Source organism: Lissotriton vulgaris, chromosome 7, assembly GCF_964263255.1.
Source record: "Lissotriton vulgaris chromosome 7, aLisVul1.2, whole genome shotgun sequence".
NCBI classification, from domain to species: domain Eukaryota; kingdom Metazoa; phylum Chordata; class Amphibia; order Caudata; family Salamandridae; genus Lissotriton; species Lissotriton vulgaris.
Genome location: NC_141695.1, coordinates 675,157,246 through 675,176,874, shown reverse-complemented (window position 1 = coordinate 675,176,874; position 19,629 = coordinate 675,157,246). Strand labels below are relative to the sequence as shown.

Sequence of the window (19,629 nt, the reverse complement as noted above, 5' to 3'; positions counted from 1 at the left end):
TAGGCAATTGTCTTTATTATGATCTGGTGATAAACATTTGTTGCATACACAATGCTTATCTGTATGCGGGAACTTTGAGTTGCACTGCGGGAAATATTTGAATGGACTTTGTTCTATCGACCGTCGGTCCACGTGGCGTTGAGAAGGCCTAAAGGCCCGATTCGACGACCGGAGTGCAAGTGGATTGTGAATAAAGCTTTTCGGTACCGAACGAAAACAATACCGACGAATCCGAAGGCCTTTTGGCCTATTAGAGAAGTTTATTTCGATTCCGAACTTGGAGTACAGGAAAATGCATCCGAACCCAATGGCGGAAAAAAACAATCTAAGGATGGAGAGGATGCCCATGCGCACTGTAGTCCGAGGGAGGAGCCACCTTTCTCGTGATACTTCGAAGACTCTTCCAGGACAACAATGTGCAATCATCCGGACCCAACACTAGGCGGCGATCTATGCACAGATATGAATTCAGCAGCCCACATGCCTCGAACACATTACCCTATTGCTTGTATCCTATGCTGTTTTAAGTTGGCGTTCATGATGCCATTTTATTTAATAGCCGCCATTCTGCTCTATGATTGAAACTAAGCTTCTGTCTCATGTTGCTTTCCTCAGCAGAAACCTGCTGGGATGCATTTGCATCTCCAAGGTTAGGCCTCACTGAAGTATGAGAAAGTCGTTCCTTAACGCATACCTTTCCCTATATATAGATGCTCGCTCCCACTATTCCAACTGCAAGCACAGACTGAATGACCTTGCCAGAGAGATAGCGCGTGCCGGTCTCAGACCCTTAACTCATCTTTTGTTTGCCCCTTTGTTTAAGCTGTCTCCCTGTGGAAAGTTACAGAGTGGCCGTGTCACTGCCCAGTTGTAGAAATGTAGAACTGTTACCTTTATGCTGGAAAAAGGCAGTCCCTCAGGAGTCATCTCAGGAGAATGGTCAGACTAGGCTCCGCTGCAGCGCATTTACAATAAAATAACTTGGTTTGTATTCTCTACTGCGTCACCAACTCTTAATTTCTAGGAAGGCTAAGAGGAGGTCGCGAGTGACCCGGGTGACCAGATTCGGGTCACTTCCTTCAGGACCATACCCTTTCCAGTCCGCCAACAACATAAAAAAAATCTCATGAAAAGTTTTGAGTCACAAACTCGTCCGACTTCAAATGCAAGGTTTTGTTCTACAATGACTGGTGGTGATGGAGTAAGACTTCTGGTGCCATTATGGATGGCCATTACTAATGAGACATGGCACATAGGATGATATGTAAAATTGCTAACAAATCTAATTATATCACCATCTGATTTTTTATCCATAATACAGAATAAGGTTCATGTACTTAGGCTGAGAAACTTCAGGGTACCTTTCAGTTTTATATTTTTAGGGAATGCCACACCTGGTCACCAGAACTTATGTTGGTGATGTATGACAAAAGGAGACAACATACACCTTGAAGGACCGTTTTGATTTTGTAGGGTTACTTGTGTGGTCTTCTGAATGGGTAACAACTGATTATTATACTAAATGACTGGTTCTGCAGTGGACTTGATGTGTTAAAGTGCAAGCATTATAGGAGGATAACCTCCTGAACAAAAAATTGTGAAAAGGAGGACGAGAAATGTGTGGCTTGATGGCCTGTAACCTCAGGAAGCTGAAACAGCTAGAGCATAGTATTTGAGTCAATTTCTCATACCAATTCTATGAAGATTGACTTTGAGATTGAACTTCGACCAGGTGTCAGCAATGGAGAAGACACATGTGTGGTGTGGTCAATTGGAATTACCTGCTACCAAGCTCCTTTGATCATCTCAGAAGACCGGTCAAAAGGTCAGTAGTATTGGCCTTTATAACTTTGTTCAGACCAAAACAATAAAGCAAAGGATCGGTGGGAACAAAATCAAGAAGGCTCATATGATTGTGCTCTCGGTTATCTATCCTCCCACAAGCGAGTTGCAGAATCTTCTGGAGAAAAAGGCCATGCAACTAGTTCTTTTTATTTTTGGAGGCTGCCAATGATCAAGACATAAAAAATAATAAAACAGTGTCCCCACTTGCTTATTATGTATGAAAGGGAAAACTGGAACTATAAATCATCTAAAGTTAAAAAGGTCCTATAATCAGTAGAGCGTTATGGGTGCCTCTGTTTGCAAGTTTAGGCTGGCAGCAAAGCACCGAAGATCAGTTAAGCCTACTGAATCAACCCAATAAAAATGTTTACCTTTACATGTAGTCTTTTTTTCTGAAAGTAGAAATCATACAGTTGGGTAAGGTTGAACCTGTCTCTGACAAAGTGCTCTCAAACTCAAATATGCTTAGGACAAAGTCTTGAAGAGGTTATTGGTTAGGCAGTAAAATGTATATTTCACACCCAAAGGATTCCTCTCATCGGTTAGATATCTGGAGTGTCAATGGACGGGTCAAGATTTCTACACTAGGACTTGCGCTCTTTTTTGCAATTTTGAAAACTACAGCAGAACAAGCTGGTAATCTGTAGGGTACACCCAAGCAGGATACTAAAGCCACAAGGGTCTACTGAAGTCTAAGTTTGTGCTACAAAAAGCTCTCAAGAGGGACAACCCTTGTTTTTTTGTCTACTATGGTTAAGCCCTAGTTGGATTGCCTTGGTATTTAGTCATATTCCAACAGAGGTCAAAAAATTCTAAAGCTCCAACTTTTGTGTCTTTTTGGAGCAACTCCTATTGGCCACTCCTAATGGCTTCTAGGACCTGAGCGATCGGATTTAGGAAGCAGGACTCCAGCAGAGGCCAACAGCAGGGTCCACTTGTAACTGGCCACCTGTTCACTTTCAAGAATGGCCTCTAGCGCCCAGTGGTTTCCCTGTAACCACACGGGAGGTAAGCCAGCGGATTCACTTCTCAGTCCTGAGTGCAAGTGAGTGCCAATCTAATGGCCTCTAGCGCCCAGTGGTTTCCCTGTAACCACACAGGAGGTAAGCCAGCGGATTCACTTCTCAGTCCTGAGTGCAAGTGAGTGCCAATCTAACCTATCAAGTCTCCACCCAAGTCGCAGGCTTCTTTATTTTCAGTTCTTCCACTGGTCTTCAGGTGTTCGGAGGAGATGTGTGCGGTGACACTTTTCTTGAGTCCACTTGTTAGTGTGAGAGTTCATTCTCTGACCAATGGAAACAACATTCCCAAAGGGAAAACCTTCGCAATTTTTCAGCACATCCTGTATGCTTTACTGCAAGCTATCGCACAGTGCACTATTCTCAGGGAAAATTTATATGGCAGGAACTTTCTTCCTCTGGGAGCAACGTTTGGTCCATTTAAGAGTCTGTTTAGGGTAATGAGGAGCCACTGCCTTGCTATCCACTTCAAAGAGTTTCATGAACCAGTTCCCACCCCCACTGTGAGTGGAGTCAGGATGGCTAGAGCGTACCCTTGTATCATAAAGGGGCCTCTTCCCAAGATTTTATTTTACATAAAACTATGAATGAGCAAGTTGACCCTGGTCCCTTTCAATTTAATGACGTTTCTGGATGCTCCCAAATGGCCTTCCTGAGAAAAGATGAGCAGCATAACTCACACCCTGACCATCCTGCCAAAAGGCCTAAACCGTTGTTCCTGCTTAGAAGCAGTTTCACTTCTACTCAACGTGAAGCACTGGCAGGTAGTGCTGCCCAGGCAAACTAAAGCTAATGAGCCAACCGGAGCTTCAGGCAGAAAGTATAACTTATTTTTTTTTTTTTATAAATCTTTTTATTTTGAAAGGTGAATTTAATAAAACGGAATACACCAGTCTTCCTGTCAATATATTAAATGAAAAAATAAAAATCATAAGTTACGTTATCAACAATAACTTGACAAAGTGGCATAGTAATAATCTTCGAAAGCTGTGCTTATCTTGAGCCAAATCCAGAAAAAACATGTAGGCTGTCGTAGAATACAAGACAACCAACCCTACCAACTACCACTGGCCCAACGCCCCTCCCTAAAGTGACCTTGCAACACCCAACACCACAAGGAAACCCTTGGCCTGACTTAACTCCTTCTTGCCTCCCACTAGTAAAGTGCTGATGCGCATCTTCCTCCCTCCTACTAATAAAGTCCTTGTGGATACCCTCCAGTCTCCTATACCTTATGAGGCCAGTCTCTCTAATTTCTGTAATAGATCGGGCATCTAATCAGCCTAGCATGGGACTAGGCTTTCCGTTGGCTCAGTCTCACATTTTCAAAGCCCACACCTCAAAACTTAGTGAGGCGGAGGGGCTATTTGTGGTGAATCTGGTTTTAAGAAGGCTATATGAAAAACATGACAGGATGTAGCCTGAGAAAGGAAAGCAGCATTAACCACATAACTGTAGAATTAATAATTTTCACGACTGGATGTCATGCAATGTGTTTGTAATTCAACCTGCACAGTCATCACAAATAACTCTTTAGCAGCTAACCAGCATTTAGCCCCCCCTCCCCCACACCACCACCCAAAAGTTAGGATGATTTTGGGGTACTGCAGGAGATTGCATACTTTTTATATTGTTTGCCTGGTAACTTGCAATTTTTGCTGCGCTTGTTGACATGCCCAGTTTAAATTAACTTCATCCTTTATGAAGATATAGGTTTAGACCTGGATGTTTCAAGGAGGTACCATTATACAATGAAATCCATACAGATAATAGAATAGGGATATTGCAGTGAAAGCATGGTCCTAGATATTGTAAATGATATCTGCCAGACAGAGGTTCCTGCAAATATTATGCCACACTATGATTTAAACGTTTGCTTGGTCTGCAATTAGTAGCAGCTGAGGAGCCAGGCATAGAGCGAGAGGGCCAGAACCATGGCATGAATTGGGAACTGCAATATGAATTGAGAAAAGTAGGTATGCTATTGCCTCGTGGCCAAAGTCATCTGACCCATGTCAGTCTTACACATGCGATACGAATGGCATGTTATATGCAGTTAGGTGGTGAGAATATGACAGCTTGTTAGTTTCCCGCAACATCCTCTTCTTACTGTCAAGTCTAGGCTGTGGTCTTAAAAGGGAGCTGGTTCTTGAGTTTCAGCATGTATTCTTTCACAAAATATCAGACACATTATGTTTATATTTCTTCTTCTTTTCTTCCTTAAACAATGGCACCTAAACTACTTCAATTTGCATTGGTTCACATGCCAATAGAGAGGGTTGTACGTCTTTACTTTCCCCACATTTACTTCTCCCACTTATCTATAACACGAAAATTAGTTTTACTTAGCCCCGCACAGCTTTAGCCAATCTTCACATCATCCCCTAGCCCTAAAGATTATCTAAATTACATTTCCATTAATCTTATTTGTAATTTATTTGCATTAAATGTCATGAATTGTAACCTTTATTAACAAACTAAATTACATTACATATATATTTTACGTTAAAATTGTATAATTTATTGTTAATGCTAACCACAACCCTAAATTAAACCAGAATGAAGAAAATGTGACCTTATTTTAAGCCATCTAAATAGTTCATAAAATACTAAACTTATTGTAGCATATATAGCGGTCTAGAACGATATAATTAATTCCATTTAAATAATGTATTCAAAGTAAATGAACGTATATCGTGTTACATTTATTCTTACCATAGCCTGCCTTAATACTAAACTAAACCCTGTATAATATAACCATATTGATATAAATGAATTACTGATAGTTCAGTGACTTTTTAACACTAATCTACATTATACCCATCATAAAAATGATTTTCAGGATACTATAGGTAAAGTGATCCTGCAACGCTGTACTTCTAGGCAAAGTCAAGTGCTGTCAAAATAATGCGTGGGAAGTAGAGGTCAATCGAAGTGAAGCAGAAGAAGTAAACATCGCATAACACTGAGCGATGTGCCTAAGGTGTGGCCCTTTGGTGGCATTTTGTACTGAGTACCTCTTTAGTACTCACTGAAAAAGGGTTCTGGAAAGCAGTTTTGGAATTCTCACTTTACAAGAATTCCATAAGAGAATTTCATAAAAGCTTCCATCTTTTGGATACCCTTCTCACTCTCCCTCATTGTCAATCTTCATCCAATTTCCAAAATCAAAGGTTGGTTAACGCGTTTAGTTTTTGGAAAGGTTTGTGTGGGTTTGTTATTAGGGGCATTAATCTCCCAAAAATGCCTTTCCTATGTAGAAAACAGAAATGCTATCAGCAATTACTGAATACTGGTTTGCCCTGTAGTACATACCAGCACCAATGCATGGTTAAGGTCAGAAATAGGTTTACAAGTTAGAGGCAAACAATGCCATGTTACAAAACTAAGTACCAAAGTATAAATGTTGGTTTTTGTAGTTTCTCAAAAACTTATGAAAAGAGTTCAAAACAGTCCCTCAAAAAATCTAAATTTGATGAACCAAGCATTAACTTTGTTAAGCATAGTCATTCTGTCCAACATCTGCTGCATCACAGAGAAAGAAAGAAATACTATATGAAATCAACTTTTGAGACTCCTAAGTCACATTGACTAATATGCAAACTGTTACAGTATCCAACTTGCGTTCAAACACGAATAACCAATGAGGAAGTTTCATACCCATTCTTCAAACAGAGTCATAGAGGCACGTTTTAAGATCAGTAATTTTTAACTAGCTTTCACCTGTGCAAATATAGATTTTCCTTTGGCAAACAATTTTACAGACAATTTGTACCTTAAAAGAAAAACAACATTCAATCCTCAGCAATAAAATCAGTGTCTTCCTATTTTGGACAACTTACCAAGATGAATGTTTCCAAATTTAGAATCCTTGGCTATTAAAGATTTGAGAGCATCTTTGGTCATTGGGGAGTCTTTAGTTAAAATATTATAAAAGTTCACTCCATCAGTATTCTAAAAAAACAAACAAATTGGGCAACATTTATGGAGAGGTCAGCTATGTCTGGTATAAAAAACAAGCAAGTCCAGGACCCATGTAACAACTTTCTGTAGGGTGCATCCAACTTTACTAATTGTTTATAGTAGTTCTTTATTCAGAGCTTAAAATAGGCAATAGAGATTACACTTAATCAGAAAAGTAGAAACTGCATCAACACGAGCAGGCAGATAAAAAATACAGACTGCAGAGATATAGGAAGGAGTTAGCACTGTAATGGTGTTCCTTACAACAAGGTTTACAAGCAGCTTCAACAACAAGTTAGTCCAACACAATCAAAGAATGGGGAGAAATAAAAGGGCAACACAAAATAAGTGAAATAGGAAGGTCATATGAGTGAAAGGAAATATCCATAAACTCACCCTCTCCCCCACTGGACAAAAAATAAATCCCAGGAGTCATGTGTGGCCAGCTAGATGTTTGACCCATATAATACTCCGACAATTCCAACAACATCTCACCTCTATTGCCTCCTAACTTCTAGGAGGTACTGCAGGCAATCAGTGTATACACAATTCCAATGGCTAAATAAGGGACGATTAATCTTTGCATGCAGAGGGTCTGTGCCTCTCACACGACCAGGCAGATCTCATACAGCACACCCCAGTACAGACTGATCAGCTACTGAGTCAGTGACCATGTTCATAATTCTCTTCATGACAAGGAGAATAAGCAGTCCGCTCCTGAGATTTTGCCAAATGAGTTTAAAGACTGTCAGCTGCCTACCTGAAGCTCAATCCTACCATGACAAAATTCCATTTATGTGCCAAAAAAATACAAATAAGAAATAGTGCAAACCTGGGTCAATTACATGGACCTTGACGTCTGCGAACCCCAGCTTCCATTAAATACCTGAATACCAAGTCACTTGGATACACCATGGGTACTAACTTCACACAAGAAATAAATTGCCAAATAAAAAATAAAAGAAGACTTCTTGGTACCAGCTCTCGCTTCCAAAAAAACTAAAGCAACTTACTTTCATTTAGAATATAGTGTAGTTCCTATATTCCCAATAGGTTCTGCGCATTGGAATAATATATCCTATAGATTTGACGTAGGACTGAGGTCTACTAGGTCTCTATCGAATATACTAGACTTAATTGTGAGTGCCAGCTAGCTCAGAGATCACTAGAATCTTTCTCGAAAAAACAAGAAGGGATTAGTTTCTGACAACCACATAAACATGACAACTTTGTTTCCCAAGAATATGAAATGTATCTCTAGAGTCGCGGAAACAATAGATAGATATTTCACTCAGTCAATCGTGCATGCTTCGTTTCACCAGAGGTGCAGAGAAATAGCGAGACACGGGCGTTTTCAATGAAAGGTATTTATTGAACAGTCTTCTTTCTCATGCATAAAAAATGAACTGCTACAATCGTAATACTGGTTGCAAAGTACAATGCGTACAGTATGAAGAGTATTATAAAATAATACTGTAAAAGCATGGTATGGTTTCTAAGCCATATAAAATAACATAAAATGCATACATTAGTAAATAATGACTAAAAGTACTCAACTGGTGGTTCTAAAATACGCATATACCCCGGTGAACCTAAGCTAGGTCTAGTACGAGGGAAGAAGTAAGTGAGGTGTAGCTTAAGTTTAGTATTCCTTGCCAAGAATCTCTCCAAGAATTCTTTAAGAGTCTAATCAGCTCCGTACCTTGGTTTTAGAATGAAGGAGGTCTTGTATCTCTCTCTCAGGATTCAATTTCCCAGCAACCCGCAAGGGTAGCCTGGAAACACTGGAGCTGGATTTCTCAGCAGGAGAAAGGACAGCGTCTCTCAGTGCGTCTGCTGGAGGGGTCGGCTTCCTTCAGCACTTGCTGCAGCGAGCTGTGTTGTGTAGGTAGATAGTTGAACTGCTCCGAACCACCGTGTGTTTGCCTGGGCAAGTGTGGGCATATTTTTACCATGAAGGTACCAAGATTGACGTAAGGTTGGACATAATAACGTCATCAAAGACTCAGTTCTTTGAAAACTCCTTGATTTCTTGGATAAATTAATATTCAAGCACGGGGAAGTCCCTGACGGTTGAAGGCGGGTTTCTCCAAGAAATCGTTGTGGATTTTCGGAACTAGTGGAAGTAGCCATGCCGTATTTGGACTGCATGGGCTAAGTCTAAATATGGTTGTGATTTCTATGCCTATGTAAGGATATGGTGATTTATACCTATATTTTGGCATGAATCGGGAAAATTACACTAGGGTCCTAAATTCATATACAACACCCACTCCACTTTATTAAGTTCAACATTACTAAATTAGAAGTACTGAAACATATCTAAAGCATGTGTTTACAGTCCCACCCAAAATACAAGATTTGCATTTCAAAAGGCTGTACACGAAATGAGTATAAACTTTACGCATTTGAGAAAAGTGTTTACATATATGATATATAGCATGAAATTATTAATGCTAACCTAACAAATCACGAAATTACATTTATGAAATGGCTCTTAAGTACAGGAAAAAGGTTGAGACCATCTCTTAGCATAATACAGAACTGTTTTGGTTTTGAGGACAAGGCCAAATATTGCCTCTAGGGAGTGTTCAAAAGAATTCTTGTTCTCTAAGAATAGATCTACTTTAAGCATATTATACTGTGCTCCAGAACATTTTTCTTTTTATTTTGGATACAGTTCAAATTGAATCATAGAAAAATAGAGTTCCCAATTGAGAATGTTTGTTTTGAAAAAGCAAAGGTCGGATTTCAGAGTTCGTGGAACGCTGTGTTCAAGATTTAAATGTTATTCTCGGTGTCACTGTCTACCATAGTAGGCGAAAGTGGAACTACTTCAGTTAGTAGATCAAATGTGCACAGATGAGAAGCATCGCTGTCAGCGTTAGTCGCATTAACAATGTTCGCAGTAAGTGGTACCTGTGTGCATGTTCCACGTATCTCACCCTCAGTTGCTCACCCTCAGTTGGACTTGCCGGTGAGACCTCAATGAACGCAGTCATCAGGATTGGTAACGGTTGGGGGCAAAACGATGCATGAGTCGTTACAGGACCTAGCAAGGCGTCAACATTCGATGACAGTACTGATGGAAGTGTAAGACAAATGTCCAACATGCATTCTTCTCCGCAAAGCAGGCATCGTAGAACAGGTAAGATGCAATCTTGCCAGATTGGTCTGAATGAAAGGAACCAGGTGGTATTCAGATCTCTTAAACGAGCCAAGCCAGGAATCTGTAGAATGCTGTCACGGTACCACATGGCTAGGAGAGCGTCTTCCATGGTAGTCTGGGTATCGTTCGTGACTGGACTTGCCATATCGGAGCAGAACGAATGAAAATAGAATTCCTGCTACGAGTCCCAAAATGAGAGGCAGGCTGCATCGAAATTTGGAAAAATGCCAAGGACTGCTTCAAAGGGTGCCAACAGTCCCGAAAAAATCGTCTTAAATACATGTGCAATACCAATCGTATCAGACATGTTTAAGATACGTCCGAACATTTCTGCGAAATGTATTGGGCAGTTTGTTGATAATAGGGCATGTATCTCTGCAGAAGTCCTTGCGACTTGCAGATCATACGTTTCTCTGAACAAGGTCAGTGGCACAGTTTTTTGCTTAAAGTATCAATTCGTATAGAAGAGATATTCAGTGAAGGCCATAACGCCGACTCCCTGTCTGTCTTGCCTTTTGGAAACAATACCTGCAAACAACAAGGGACCCTGGCTGACACACTAACTAGATAGGCATTTCCTGCCACAACAGCTGTGATCATTCATCATTATGTAGCTACCATTGGATAACTGCCTAAAAACTATCGCTGCTGCTGGTGAACGGTGCAGGTGGCAAGAAAGGTTATTTGAAGAACCCTCGCAAGCTCAGTGTAATTTAATACCTTGACACAAAAGTGTACCGCTTAGTGAGTTCTTACAATTGTTACCACTAAGAAATACCTCCTTTCCCCCACTCCAACATTTGTGTGTGTATGGTAAATTCCAGGTTGACTTAATGTACCCTTTACCCAACCTTTCATACAGGCCTGCTGGTATGTGTTTTAAGCAATACTGCAACTGGAAAATCGTCAGTGGTATCGTGATGGTGCCATGAATTATCCATTCCACGACTTGCTTCTCAGAAACATTTAATGGTAATCTTTCTAGTTTTTCTATGCTCAGCACCGTATAGTCTGCTCCTCTTTGTGCCAACGAGATTTGTTTATCTGTAAGGTTAAATACAGAAAACAATACCAGAAAACAATGACGTGGTGTTGATTAGACGTCATGGCACGTAGCCTGAGCAGAAGTTTTGTAACAGTATAGAACATAATTGAGACTGGCCATGTTGTAACATTAGCAAGTCCTGCTCTATTATGTCAATGGCAGAAGATACAATGCTGTCCAAAGAATAAATTCTTGAGGACAGTCGTTAACCCATTGTCCACTACAGAGAGAGCTTTCTCTAAATTAATACGATCAATTTCTTGTATCTTTTCTGCAGTTTCCATTCGCATGACTTTCCATGCGTCATTGTAAGCAGAATATATACCGGCGGATATGAAACGTTTGACGTTGTTTACGAGGACCAAGTAAGAGGTCTTGTAAGTCAACGCTTTCTTTAAGTAAAGTTAAATGTTGTTTAATTTCGGGAAGTGTGGATTTCTGTAGCCACTCAAGGCATAGTTTTCCTACACTGTATGTTGTAACTATCCCTGGATGTTGTCTCTGGAAATATCTTGGATCTGGCCTAGTTACTTTGAACCCTTGTGTTTGGTTCAGGAATCTATCTTGACAGTTATTAGTGCCTGTGGACCAGATTAACAATTTTTTCCAATCAGGATTAGTTCTGTTGTAAAATCTGTTTTACGTCTACCTCCTCATCTGCAGTGTTATTCCCGTCAGGCGTGGGCTTAGGTATGGACGGTTTGTATAAATCTTTTATCTTAGCCAAGCCAAAACAAGATGTTTGTTGTCATTTAAAAACATTATTTGCTAAGGGATAAAGCAGGCTCTGAATAAGGCTTCTAAACCTTGCACCTGCCAGTCTTTTGTGCCCAAGACAGTGTTTGTCTCAATGTTATCTTTCCAAAAGTTAAAACCTAATGTAGACAGCTGAGCATAAAAGTTCGCAGAATAAATTTTTTAGTATTGGTCAGCATGTTTTTCATTCCTGTCTTATTTACATTCTTGAAATAAAATGTTTCTGGATTTGTGACATTAAACCCTGAGAAGCATGGAAACTTTTCATAAAATGTTGAGCTGCCTTTTGGACAATGTTCCCATTGATTAGAAGTAAAAACATTTCTAGGGTTTGCAGATTTGTGCAAATAATGGTGACCATAATGATTAAAACAATACATTTGTTCATAATCTGATGAACCTTCTAAGTATTCATGTTTTGTGAATTTAGCTGACATTTCTAAATCGGTCATCATGATATTAAGAGTTTCAAAGTCCCAATCATAAGAAAATGTGCTGGGTGAGAAAGTCACTCAAAGAAACCTTAAACTGGTGTGAAATCTTTAACAGCTCGACTGGGCCATAAATGTCATAATCAGTTGTATCCCATGCTATACCACCAGGTATAGGAACGGCTGTGATGTTCACTGATGACAGGTCTCTTCACTCACGATGAGATGATTTGAGAGGTTTCAGGAGCAAGTTGATGTTCTTACTTGCTGTGTCCATTGTACTGTATTTTCCATCTATCATTTTTCCCAAACTTAAAACAAGAATGAGCCAGAGCAGGAGAAAAAATACACCTAACGCTATCCAAAATTCAAGCCATGGTGAAACCAGATATGTTTTTTCAAGTTGATGAAAGAGTTCTGTTATTTTTTCTTTGAAAGTTTTATTAACTGACGTAGTTTCAGGTTCACTGGGATCCTCAAAAATGTATTAAAGTTGATGAAATAGCCAGAGGCAGTTCTGTCAATTGTTGGAATTGCATCAGGATTGTTTGGAATCGCTGGAGTGGTTTCTTCCTTTATCATATTAGTATAGTCGGACCCTACATCATTGTATACAGGAGTTTCTTGACAAACTGTTATTTGGGTCTCAAGAGGCACAGGTTCCATGGCATTGTTGCATAGTCCTTCTTTTCTCACTGCAGGTTTATCGAAAGTGATAAGTCTTTCAGTTTGAACCTCTTGGATCGTAGCAAGATTTGGTCGTCTGCTACATCTTGGGAGTCCATTGGGCCTACTACTTATTATCGGCCACATGATGCAGTTTTACCAGGTCGATGGAAACGACTCGGTTCTCATTTTTACCACCAAAGGGCAGTAGTACCACTGATCTTGTTCCGTGGACAGCTAAGAAGGGTACTGCTTTTCTGTAAGAAGGCCCAAATTCCTTCTTTACCGCAATCTTTTCCCTGACTAGATCCCCAATTTTTGAAATCCAGACAGGTCTTGCTGGGACAGGTGTTTTTTCTTCAGTGGTCGTTTGCTTCTGTATTGTGTTACTCAGACTTCTTCTTGTTTCATTTAAGTCCTGTAAAACAGCCAAACGGTCTTTGTAATCAAAGGGTTTTTGTTCTACCACTGAAGTTTGACAATTGAGGTCTTCGATAATCATTCTAGTACCAAGAAGCATTTCATAAGGAGTGATTCCACCCAGAGAACCTCTTAGCAGATTGTTAAGACTACGTTGGACACTTTTTAGATGTTTGACCCACCCATCACCCGAACCTAATACCCTAGCTGTTATAGATTGCTTTATGTCCCGTTTTTTTCTTTCCACTACCGCATTTCCCTCAGGATGGAATGGACTTGAGTACCGCAATGCAACGCCCAAGCTGGTCATGGCCTCCTTGTAAGCTCGAGAGCTAAACGCAGGACCCTGGTCAGAATGTAGCGTGCCGATTGCGTATGTAACGATAAAGACTCGCAAATCTTTTATAACAGTTCGGGTGTCAGCAGAGCGCTGAGGTCACATCCAAATGAATCTTGTCCTAATAGTTGTGGGACCGCATTCGTCCATTGTGACGTTTGCGTGTAGAAAGTCTAATGCTGTCTAATAATGGTGTCTGAACTGGGCTGGCTACACTGTAGTCAGGTACCTGGTGGCTTTCAAAGCTATGATCTCTGTAACAGGTATCACAGTTAATTCCGAATTTGTAAACTTTGACGCTCATTCCTGGCCACCAGTACATCTCTTTTAATTCTATTAGAGATTTTAAGATCCCTTGATGTGTCAGACCCTCTGCCATATGTGCTTCGTGAATCAAAGCAACTCTCCGGTTCCTGTTTGGAATTACTCTGTACCCCACTCCAGGTATTCGAGCAAAAGGAACAGAGTTTGCATCAATTATGTATGTATATGTGATTGGATAGTTTAGAGGTAAAGCTGCATAGCTACCTTTCATTGAGGTTTTTACTGCTAGCAATGTTTCACCGTCTATTTCTTTTTTTAAATCAGTGATTGTAGCTACGGAAGCAGTTCGCATTGCTGCCTTTGTGGCTTCATCAGCCAATGTATTCCCTGCAACGTGAACGCCATCACGCTGATGACTCATTGTATGAATCACGCGAGTCTTTTGTAGTTCTTTCTGTAATAGAACTACTTGTTCCCAAAGCGTTTTATGCTTAATTGTGCCACCTTTTGTGTTTTTGAAACCATTTTGAACCAAGCTCTGAAAGTGATCGTTGTAAGATTCAAAGCATGAATACGAATCGCGAAGTATGAGTGTGGGGAATTCGCGATCAGTATTTTCAAGCGTCATCTTGAAAGCCTGTAGTTCAGCTCGCTGAGCTGTTCAGTCTCCGAGTGATTGAGTTTTAGTGACCATAGGTCGAAATTTACCTTCGCGCCAGCGACCTTTAAAAATCGCGCACACAGCACTATAGGCTTATTTACCCCCCATTTGCGGGCTGTGCTGATCCGTCTTTATAAATTATACATCCGTAATGTTCTAGAGGCAGAATCTCGGTAGGCACAGGACATTCGTGTTCGTATTGTAGAAATTCTTGTGTTTTCAAGTAGGGGTCAAAGACGTATTCAACGTCTGTTGCAGCAAGCGAATTAACCCATTGTATCCATCTCGGATGTAAAGCTTTTGCATTTGGAATGCTCACTTTGTCACTACCTCTAAGGCAGGTACAGGTGTAACCATCATTATGTGTTTACCATGTGCAAGAGCTCTCTCTTTTGCTACAGCAGTTTCGACCGCTGTCAGAATTTTTTCTGAAGAAGTGAATTTCATTTCAGCTTGTGTGTACAAGTGTGATTTGTATCCTATTGGTACCTTTTCAACTTCATTAAAGGTTAGGTATGTGAATCCGCATCTCCCTGGGATGATTCGGATCACATGGTTGCGCACGTTGTTGCGTGTTTGTAATTGTGTTTTTGCTAACATGTCTGTTTGCACACAACACAACATTTCTATGTGTTTGAGTCCAATTAGTTGGTTTGAAATCAGATTTGATAAGTTCGTAGAGAGGTTTAGACCCTTTCTGCGTAATTCAGAACGTAAGTTCTTCCAAAATTCAGGAAACCTAGAATTGACTACGTTTTTTAGCGTCTTTGGAGGTTGGAGCAGCGCACATTTCTCTAGAAAGTTTGCTGCCAGGCTTTTGCCTTCACTTGAAAGTTTATATCCTAAGAATAGGACGTTGAGGTGGGCAATTCGTAATTTCTTAAAATTGAATTTGTACCCTTCAGAAGCGAACCCAAGTATTATGGTGTTCACTCTTTTCAAGTGCACGTCCAAATCATCGTCCGTAAGATAGATGTCATCGGCGTAAGATAATGCGTCATCATCCAACGTCTGTAGTAACTCTGCTACTCTGGCTGAAAATAACCCTGGACTACTCTTGAATCCCTGGGGCAGACTGCAAAATTGTCGCTGTGTCCCCATAATTGAGAAAGCAGTCAAATGCCTGCTTTCTGGTGCAATGTTTTGACAGAAGAAACCATTTAAAATATATAAAGTTGTTTTGTATTTTTTCCATACGATGTTATTCATTAGTGCTGCACTGTGTGGATTTTTTACTGCAAAGGTTTTGCAACAAGAGTTTAGATGTCCGTAGTCCAAAACTAGACGATATGAATTGTCTGGTTTGGAGACAGGAAACACAGGATTGTTCATAGATGAGGTGCATGTTTCAATCACCCCTTAGTATTCAAGTTGATCTAAGATCTCCCTGACCTGTATTTTAGCTTCTTGCTTAACTGGATACTGCCTTTGTGCAGTAGGTTGATTTTTTAACTGGATTTTATGGTGAGGAGAATCCTCATCCCATCCTACATAATTTTTGTATAATGCTGGAGCCTGGGCTACTGCCCATTTCCTGGCAAAGGTGTATTTTTTAAATTGGAATGTGATTTGAGAAGGCTGGCATAATTATCTCTTCGCCATGTGGCCACTCCCCGACAAATTCAGGTGCCCAGTCTTGTTCAGCTAGAAGAATGTCATAACCCTTAGATAGCTTCTCCCAAAAGAGTGCCTTTATTTGTCTAGGTATGTCCCCTTCCATTCGGAGCGTTACTTCATATAACTTATGGGGTACACTAACCCTGGTGTCGGCAGTTTCAACTTGAATGCATTCATTCAAGTCCACTGTCTCCAGATGATCCTTCAGGATCTTGCGAGCTATGGTGACTTCTGCTGCGCTGTCTAGCATTGTCTGGGCCCACTCCCCGTTCTTGAGTTGTGTCCTCAAGATCCTCGGCATGTCTGATCTTTACACTTGCTACCTTCTTCTTGGTGAATTGGGTTTTCTGATTTTTAGGAACGTGCTGTTCGTCTTTGGACTTCACACGTTTTTCCTTCTGTTCTGATCGTCCTTTTCTTTCGGATTTCTGCGAGGAAGTCTGAAAAAAGTACGATAGGGACGTTTATCAGTATCTTGATATCTATCAGGTTTTCTCAATGTATCCCTATTTTTGAGGTTATACCTCTTTTCAGAGGGTTCCCATTGGGGAGATCTTCTTCTGGACTGAGAACACTTCTCTTTAGGAAGTGTTTGTTTACTGTTCTCCCACTTGTAGTGAGATTATGTTAAATAAAAACTTTCAGGATTTTCCGTTAGTTTGGGTGGGAAACCATTAAAACCTCAACTATCTCTACCTAGTTCTTCATAGTATTTTTCAATAATTCTTGCAAGTTCATATGGCTGCTCTGTTAGATCTGTTTCTTTTAGTTTTTGGCGGATTGCCACGGACGCTGCTTTACCTTTAAAGTTAGCTAATAGTATAGCCGAGACCTGTTTGAAATCTTTTAGTAACTTCATACCCAGATTTAAGGCAGGTTCTGGTCCATATTCATTTTGAATTTGTCTTAGGACGTCTGGTATTACCGCCATAGGTAGAACACCATGTGTTTTTGTGTAGATTGAAGCAAAGACTGTACCACATGCGTCACAGTCCTCCACGTGTGGTGCAATCCCCATTGGTAAGCAGACTGTCAGAATTCTGTGTTTCTCATGAGGTGTACTATCAGGAAATACTGCCTCTGAGTAATTTTTTGAGCTAACCAGAACGGAATTTGTTCCCTTTTTGTAGGCAATTTACCATGGACTGATTGTATAGTCTGTGGTGTGATTTTGTTTATGTTCCCCTGGTGAGGGGTGTGTTGTGGAATCCTTACTGTAGGTTGGAATGTTAAGGTCCGCATGACATATTGAACCAATTGTCTATGTATTTTAATTAACTGTTTTAGCTGGGCTAACAGTTCTGGACCGGTCATGTTTTCTATGTCAGGATGTGGTGTATAGCTGGCTAATACCGGCCATGTTGCTCCTTGTCTACCTAGTGGACCGAGCCTGGTAATGTGATTTTGATGTTGTAGGGAGCCTTTAAACCAGAGCTGCTGCTCTTGGTAAGTTAATGGAATTTGAATGTCCTCGTAAGGAACGTATTCTGCTGGAGGTTCCTCTACTTTGTAGAAGAGGAACTCATGTGTTACTGCATTTGCTGCAGGAAACTGAATCCATGAATAGAATACCTCTGTCTGCCGATATTCATGTGCCTCTATCACAAATATTACTTTACCACCTCTCGATGATACTCCATTATTTACGAGTTTGTAAGTTATTGTTTATCTTACATTTGCCGGGATGATTATAGCATCATCGTCAACTTGTTGGAGACTTGTGTCGTCTAAAACTGCTTGAGAAGCTCTAGCTAATTCATGTCACTATTCATTATTTTGTTGACTGAAAGTTTGCAGAACAAGTTTCAAGGAGACAAAGATTAGGTGCACAATATTTTGGAACACTGTATCCTTCAACGTTGAACAAACCAAAAACTAATACATAGGATTTTCGTCCTACTCAGTTTTGGCCGATATCTCCCTTTCACCGACTCCAGACGTCTATTGGAGTATTTTACGGGAAAAAGGGGTCTGTGTGAAAAGCACGACTAAGTTACTCTAGAATCTAGCGTAAATTATTGCCTTACCATTCGTTGGGCGCCATGTAGTGTAGTTCCTATATTCCCAATAGTCTCTGCGCATTGGAATAATATATCCTATAGATTTGACGTAGGACTGAGGTCTACTAGGTTTCTATCAAATATACTAGACTTAATTGTGAGTGCCAGCTAGCTCAGAGGTCACTAGAAACTTTCTTGAATAAACAAGAAGGGATTAGTTTCTGACAACCGCATAAACATGACAACTTTGTTTCCCAAGAATAAGAAATGTATCTCTAGAGTCGCGGAAACAATAGATCGATATTTCACTCAGTCAATTGTGCATGCTTCGTTTCACCAAAGGTGTAGAGAAATCGAGAGACCGGCGTTTTCAATAAAAGGTATTTATTGAACAGTCTTCTTTCTCATGCATAAGAAATGAACTGCTACAATCGTAATACTGGTTGCAAAGTACAATGCGTACAGTATGAAGAGTATTATAAAATAATACTGTAAAAGCATGGTATGGTTTCTAAGCCATATAAAATAACATAAAATACATACATTAATAAATAAGGACTAAAAGTACTCAACTGGTGCTTCTAAAATACGCCTACCCCGGTGTACCTAACCTAGGTCCAGTACGAGTGAAGAAGTAAGTGAGGTGTAGCTTCAGTTTAGTATTCTTTGCCAAGAATCTCTCCAAGATTTCTCTAAGGGTCCAATCAGCTCCGTACCTTCTTGGCAGGAGAAAGGACAGCGTCTCAGTGAGTCTGCTGGAGGTGCCAGCTTCCTTCAGCACTTGCTGCAGCGAGCTGTGTCTTGTAGGTAGATAGTCGAACTGCTCCAAACCACTGTGCGTTTGCCTGGGCAAGTGTGGGCATATTTATACCTTGAAGGTACCGAGATTGACGTAAGGTTGGACATAATAACATCATCAAAGACTCAGTTCTTTGAAAACTCCATGATTTCTTGGATAAATTAATATTCAAGCAAGGCGAAGTCCCTGACTGTTAAAGGCGGGTTTTTCCAAGATATCGTTGTGGATTTTCGGAACTAGTGGAAGTAGCCATGCCGTATTTGGACTGCATGGGCTAAGTCTAAATATGGTTGTGATATCTATGCCTATATAAGGATAGGGTGATTTATACCTATATATGGGCATGAATCTGGAAAATTACACTAGGGTCCTAAATCCATATACAACAAGAAAGCAACTGAAAGAACTGCGGTTTGAGCCCTTGTACTTTTGCATTCGAATGGGGAGCCAGACTCCACATTGTCCCGTCATAAGGACAATAAGCACCCCGCAGCATTGTGTGCGGTACTTTGGTCATATTATACTGTTGATGGGTATGAATGCACATGTGGTTTTGAGCAAGGCATTGTTCTTTATGGGACAATTGCTTGATTCAGGTTAGAATATCTATACATCTCAATAAGACACTTGGTCCAGG

At 40.4% G+C, this 19,629-nt stretch overlaps 1 protein-coding gene across 2 annotated transcripts in view; it reads right to left on the bottom strand.

The window, feature by feature from the left end:
* Positions 1-19,629, bottom strand: part of SCPEP1 (serine carboxypeptidase 1) — a 218,211-nt gene that overhangs the window by 96,370 nt on the left and 102,212 nt on the right. For both annotated transcript variants that reach the window (XM_086930880.1, XM_086930879.1), the window contains one exon: positions 6,707-6,818. In XM_086930880.1, the coding sequence (XP_086787006.1) occupies positions 6,707-6,818 (112 nt within the window). The remainder of the gene's footprint in view (positions 1-6,706; positions 6,819-19,629) is intronic.